The following is a 6,601-nucleotide window of genomic DNA, read 5'->3' as shown; positions in this document are numbered from 1 at the left end:
GTATTAAAAGAATAGTAGACTATTATATTTCATCATGTGGATAGTCAAGAGGGAGTGTTATGAATGCATCATAATGTTGTGACTCTTCACATATGTAACCTCCATCTATTGATTACCTTTGTATTAATGTTAAGCCTCTATAAATAGAGGTTTTATGTAATTGGTATTACACACTCAATGAATAAGAATTCTCTCATTTTATATACTTCTCATACTCTCCATATTCTCTATATAATCCTTTATATATTAGATGTTGCTATTAGGCCGTTGTTTCACAACACAATTCACTCAATTTTATATTTAGTTTATCTCATGCTAATACATGTTAAACTATAACAAACAACAAACAAGTTTCCTACTCTGTTAATCACGGCTCTTCTATTCCATGCAAGTGACCTGATTTTGTCTTGTGTGGAGGTTCTGAAAATAGCTAAATGAGGCTCTTAATAGCTCAGACCTTTTACTGGTTCAGCACTTGATAATTCAGACCTGTTACTGATTCAAATTGTTTGCTTCGCGAGCAGGTGTCTGAATGATTCAGACATTTGCCTCTGAATGGTTAAGCATCTGAATGATTAAGACCTCTTATCTAAATTGATCAGTCATTTGCGTCTGTCATTTGCGTCTGATCGGTTAAACATTATACTAGCTTTTAATGATTTAGACTTTTTACTGGTTCATCACTTATCAATTCAGAAGTTGCCAAACAAACCATAAGTGTAGTCTTAATTTAATTTGGGTACGGTCTACTCTTGCGCTCTGTTTGCTTATGATTGCGCACATAAACGCAAGATCTAAGACCATACCCCTCCACACAGTGGCGGATCCAGAATTTTTTTTCTGGGGGTGCGGAATATTTTCAAAGATTTTAGACCCCTGGCTATATAAAAAGGTCGGTTCATAGCGGGTCGGGTCAGGTCGGATCATGTAAGACAAAAAAACATCAAACTAAAATTTATAAAATCATTAAAAACACGTCAAATGTCATTACAAATTACAAACGTATTTAAAATTGTGCCCTACAGGTTTTTTTTAAATATATCCAAAAACATCGTCTAAAGATACTAAACACGCCATGAGTTCATTACATTCTTACTCATTGTTCCTAACATACTCATTGTTCATAACATAGATAATTTGCTCCATAAGTTCATAAACAACACTAAACACTTAAACAAAACAAACAATCATGTTCAGCCATAGACCATAATTTTCAAGCATTCAAGCCCTAATATTAAATGTTGATTACTTGTAACTAATCATTTATACAAACAGAGCTATAAATAAAACAACAAAATCATTTAACTACAAGTCTATAACAAAAAAGAAAATCAAAAAATATAAAAAGATCAAACACTTACACATCTATATTTTCTCCTAATCATCACATGAAAAAAAGAAACCATACTAGTTCTATATCGGAATTCTGGCGTAATATGGGTCGGTCAAGCTGGAATTTTGGTTTTTCCGGCAAAAAAAGTCGTCCGGTCATGAGCAGTGGCGTCAAGTCGCTGGGAGTTTTTTGGGGCGGGATTTGGAATTGGAATAGGTGGATGGGTTTGGGTTATTTTATTTAGTTCAATTTTTTTAGGTTGGGTTTGGGCTTGAGTTAATAAAAATAGATTGCAGATTGAGCCTTAATTGGGTTAATTAATTAAGTGAATAAGTGGTTAATAAATATCTTTTTCTAAATGGGACGGTTGAAAATTTTCAAGACGTGCGGATAAAAATTTTCAAAGGGTGCTGTGGGAATTTCCAGCAAAAAATAACACTAAAAAGTATTTTTTTCATGGTGTGCGCTCGCCCACCCTTGGTATAAGGTGGGTACGCCCTGCTCCACATTTAGCTCACATAACACTAACTAGACAACTAACTAACAGAACTACGAGCTTCTGTTTAGGGAAGAACCGATTCATTACTAACAAGAGCGCCAAACACGAATAGTATCAATCGATCGGTATCTACCGTTCGATTAATTGCCTTCCGTCGTTTGCCCTTTCTTGATTAAAAGAGACAGAGTAGGTTCACAATAAAAGATATAACATAGTTAAAATCCATTTCCATTCCTCAAAAATAATTACAAAATTAATCAATAAAGAGAAATCACTCCATATATTTCCCTTTCAATTCAACTAGTAAACAACATTTCTTAATAAAAAAAGTTAAACTTCTACTGTTGGCGGAGCTAAACATAGATCAAGGTTAAGCTCTCTGTTGGATGAACTCGTGTCGCGTGGGACATATTCCGCCACCGACGACCCCGACTCACTCTCCGCCCTACCACCATATCCACCGTCAAAATGGATCGGGTACTGCTGTCTATAAACCATCACCGGCGGCGCGTACGGTACAAAACCCACCGTCGGCTGGTTCCCATTCACAAAATACCTATAACCACCACCGACATCATGTTCCACCGTGTCAGCGTTACGTTCACTCTCCCGGCTCGAAGACTCCACTGTGCTACTCAGACTATTGACTTCCAACGTGGACGGGAAGTTAATTTTGGCTTTGGAGCCGCGAAAGTTTAAGGCAGCGGCGTCATAAGCCCTTGCGGCCGCTTCGGCCGTGTCGAAGGTACCCAGCCAGACCCGGGTTTTAGTTCCCGGGTCACGAATCTCGGCCGCATACCTTCCCCACGGCCGCTTTCTCACTCCACGGTAGTGAACTTCAGTCACCGCGGCAGCCTTTGGCTTGGGTGAATCATTTTTCATCACCATTTTGGAATTTGGAATGTGGGGTTGTTTTGGAACTTGAAAAGTTTTGGGTAAAGTGTGGGACGGTGGGTGTTGAAATGAGAGGTGTGTAGTGAATATATATAGAGAGAAAGAGCGTGTGTGTGAGAGAGAAAGGTGGAGTGTGTGAGAGGGTGGTAGTTTGACTGAAAGGCGCCGCCCAAGCGGGTTACGTGGCACGCGGTAAAGCAGAATGACAAGCGGCTTAGACGTTGATGTGCCGGCTTTTTTATTTTATTATTGTTTGGGCGGCCGCGTTTTCACTACATATTTTGAAAGGAATATTTAATATCGATGACATCTTGCATATATTGCCTCCTTAGACCATTCACATCCTAACCATTAAATTATCTGAGGAGAGGTTTTTATATTATAAAATATATAAAAAGTGATTGTGAGTAAAGGAAAGAGAAAATGTTACTGTTTATCTGTATATTTGGGGGGACACTGTTCACCCATTATAACTTTTTAATATATTTTGAAAGTGGTTGTGAGTGAAGGAGAGAGAAAAATGTAATGATAATATTATTTAATTGAAATGAGAGAGAAAAAAGTATTTGTTTTTAGTGGAAATATATTGATATAGGAGTTGTTTTTTAGTGGAATGTATGTATAATTTGATGGATTGGATGTGAATAGTATTAAAAAAATTATAGTGGGTGAACAGTGTCCCCCAAATATACAGATGAACAGTAACATTTTCTCTCTCCTCCACTCACAACCATTTTTATACCCTTTATAATATAAAAACTACCCCTCACATATTTTGATGGTTTGGATGAGAATGCTCTTATTTAGGGTTATTTAGGGTGAGAGGGGCACTCATCTCTTAGGGGAGTCTCCTCTTTTACACACACCCAATCAGGTTATCCCATTTCAACTCTCCTTTTAAACTTCCCTCACACTCTCAATTTGATGGCGGCACTCCACTTACACAATTATTTTTTTATAAAAAAAGAAGAAAAAAATATGATTGGTGGAAAAAGAGTGGACTCACATTAACAACCAATCACCCTCCCTCTCTCTCCTCTCTCTAATGCGGTAACTACACCCCGAGCTCGATCACCGAATTCACTCACCGCGGGGATGGCGTCGGTGTTCCCGCTCAGGGAATGGGGTCACCGCTTGGTGCCCCGTACCCCCTTATGTTATTGCCGAAAAGCACCTTACCACTCTTTAGTTGAGCATTCTGGAAGGAAACCATACTCTTTTATCACATATAGTTGAGTTTTTTTAATGCTTTTTTGAGTCTAACCACTAACTAAACTAGTTTTTTCTATTAGTTTACTCATCGGATATGTTTAATTGATCTTAAGAAACATATTATGTAATAGATACGTTAATAACTAAAGATATACTCGAAGTGAACATAGTGGTCCAATCCAAGTCCGATCCAATGTTTTTAAAGACTCTATTTCATTAAATGAGAGAAAAAAAAGATTTAAAAGGAAATAATTTGTAGTTGTGTTTCAGAGTTTCATTAAAGAAGAGAAAAGAATAGAAAATAAGAGTTTTTTTGGCCTAAAATCAACCTTTCCAATTTGAAAAGAAACAGAAAGAAAGAAAAGAAAATGAGAGAATCATTTCTTTTCTCTTCTTAACTTAACTCGGGAACACAGTGTAAGCGAATTACAAAGTAAAGCTTTACTAAATTGATATAAAGAAAATCAACAAATCAACTCTTTTCTTTAACTAACATTGTCTTTCAAGCCAACAAATTAGTAATTCGAATCACCAATCGTCCAATCTCTTTTTTAACTCTTAAATAATTGATAACCCTAAAAAATATCAATAGAATTGTCAATACCAAATCTAAATCGTAAAAATTATAAACTAAATCATTCAATTCGCAAATTTGATTAATGATTTAGTGATTTTTTTAGCGTTCCTCAACATATGTGAAAAGGTGTGACCACCATTGGTTATTTTTTAAGTTGGCACTAGGCCTGCAAACGAACTGAACGAACACGAACATAGGCATGTTCGTGTTCGTTCATTTAACTTTAACCGAACACGAACATATAATCGAACACATTTTTTTTGTCCGAGTTTGTTCATTAAGAAATCGGGCATGTTCATGTTCGTTTGTTTAAAGCCTAAACGAACAGTTCACGAACATAAACAAACATAAATTAACATTATTAAACAAACATAAACGAGCAAAAATGAACATAATTGAACAAATATAAGTAAACACAATTTAACATTAGTGAATACAAACAAACAAGTCTAATATATTACAGTTTATCCGAAAACACATCTAAATTTGGGTTCATAGATGCTAAAATTAAGTAGGCTTTTATATAAATATTAAGTAAGTGATCAGTTATGATCTAAGAAAAATTTTAAAATTTCATTTATTTTACTAGAAACTTAATTACTAATTTGTTATCTTTATATAAGTAGTTAGAAAAGCTAATATTCATATAAAATATAACTATTTATGTATTTACTAAAATTTAAACGGACATAAACAAACGTTCACGAACATTAATGAAAGAACACAAGGTGTGTTCATGTTCGTTCATTTAATTAAACGAACTTCCCGCCGAACAGTTCATAAACATTCGGTTCGTTTACAGGCCGAGTTGGGATCCTTGCCAGCCAACACCTAATAGTTGAAATTATTAAAATCCATTATTCCATTATATTATGACCTCAATTTTCGTGTTGCCTTTTATTTGCTAGGTTCCCGTCTTCATTTTATCACGTCAACATTCCAATTGCTACAATGGAGCCTTGTTAGTTTTGGTGGAGGTTCTAGGGTCTGGATTTGGTTGCAAAATCAATCGATAAGTGTCACACCCCCAAAATCCACTAGCGGTTAAGTGCAGGCGTCCTTCCCAACCGAGGACGGAGGTATGTAGTCTATTAGTTGCGAATATACAGGTTTCGTCTTAGCTTCTTAATCCCATTCCCAACCCGCCGGGAATCCCATGCCTTAAGAGTGTGAACTCACCTTGGTTTGCTCGGTAAGACTAATTACGTGTTCAGTTGCTCAAATCAATCCTAACATAGTTACCGACAGTAATCAGATTCATGCACCAAAAACCTACTATTCTAACAAGTTGTAAGCACAGATTGATCATCCCGTGGCACGTATGGTGTAACAGTTCACGTAGGTTCACAACACATGTTCACCACATGCAGTTCACATAATACACAATAATTATTTGGATCTCAAGTAATCTCGTATCACGAGTATTGCCGACTAATAGTTATTGACAGTTTACTATATCAACCAATTTAAGGTGCGGCCTACATGATTTTAGGCCCGGTTAAGTGCGACAACCCGCAGTGCGGCCCAACACAATCGAACATATTTTAAACACAAGCCCAATTACGCAGCCCATTTAACCAATACATCATAACAGGTTCTTAGCCATAAACGCTTGTTATTCATTTGCGGCCCACTTAAGTCATGAATTTGCTTTGTTAATTCATTCCTTTACAACCCAAATTACTTATATATACATAACCTATCAGCCCAGGTTCTAAGGTTATATACAATTATTAAACAACTTCATAACATTATACATCATAATTCAGAATTCATTGTATGAGGCAACCATTCCCATGTTCCTATTTAGACTAACCTCGCACAATTCTTGTGCACATAATCCCCTATAACCATGTAACGATTTTTGGCCAACATCAAGCCATTAACATCAAGTTGCACCAATTTCTATATCACCACAAGTTAATTCAAATTAATAATACAATTAGCAAAGAAAACCTTCACCAAACCGGTTCATCAAGAAACCATATCCAAGTTCCAACTGTTTACTTTGTCCTTCTTAATCTATTCAATTACCATTATTCAAGTTAACATCCATCCACACTAACCCTAACAAGTTATGCAATAA

General features: G+C 36.1%; 1 protein-coding gene across 1 annotated transcript; it reads right to left on the bottom strand.

The window, feature by feature from the left end:
• Positions 1-2,039: 2,039 nt before the first annotated feature.
• On the bottom strand, positions 2,040-2,804 carry LOC110922706 (ethylene-responsive transcription factor 4). Its single transcript, XM_022166936.2, has one exon. The coding sequence runs from the start codon at positions 2,718-2,720 to the stop codon at positions 2,163-2,165; it is 558 nt and encodes a 185-aa protein (XP_022022628.1). The 5' UTR covers positions 2,721-2,804; the 3' UTR covers positions 2,040-2,162.
• Positions 2,805-6,601: the final 3,797 nt, after the last annotated feature.

Source organism: Helianthus annuus, chromosome 17 (assembly GCF_002127325.2).
Source record: "Helianthus annuus cultivar XRQ/B chromosome 17, HanXRQr2.0-SUNRISE, whole genome shotgun sequence".
Classification (NCBI taxonomy): domain Eukaryota; kingdom Viridiplantae; phylum Streptophyta; class Magnoliopsida; order Asterales; family Asteraceae; genus Helianthus; species Helianthus annuus.
Note: the sequence above shows the minus strand (reverse complement) of the source record. Positions and strands in the feature narration are given on the sequence as shown.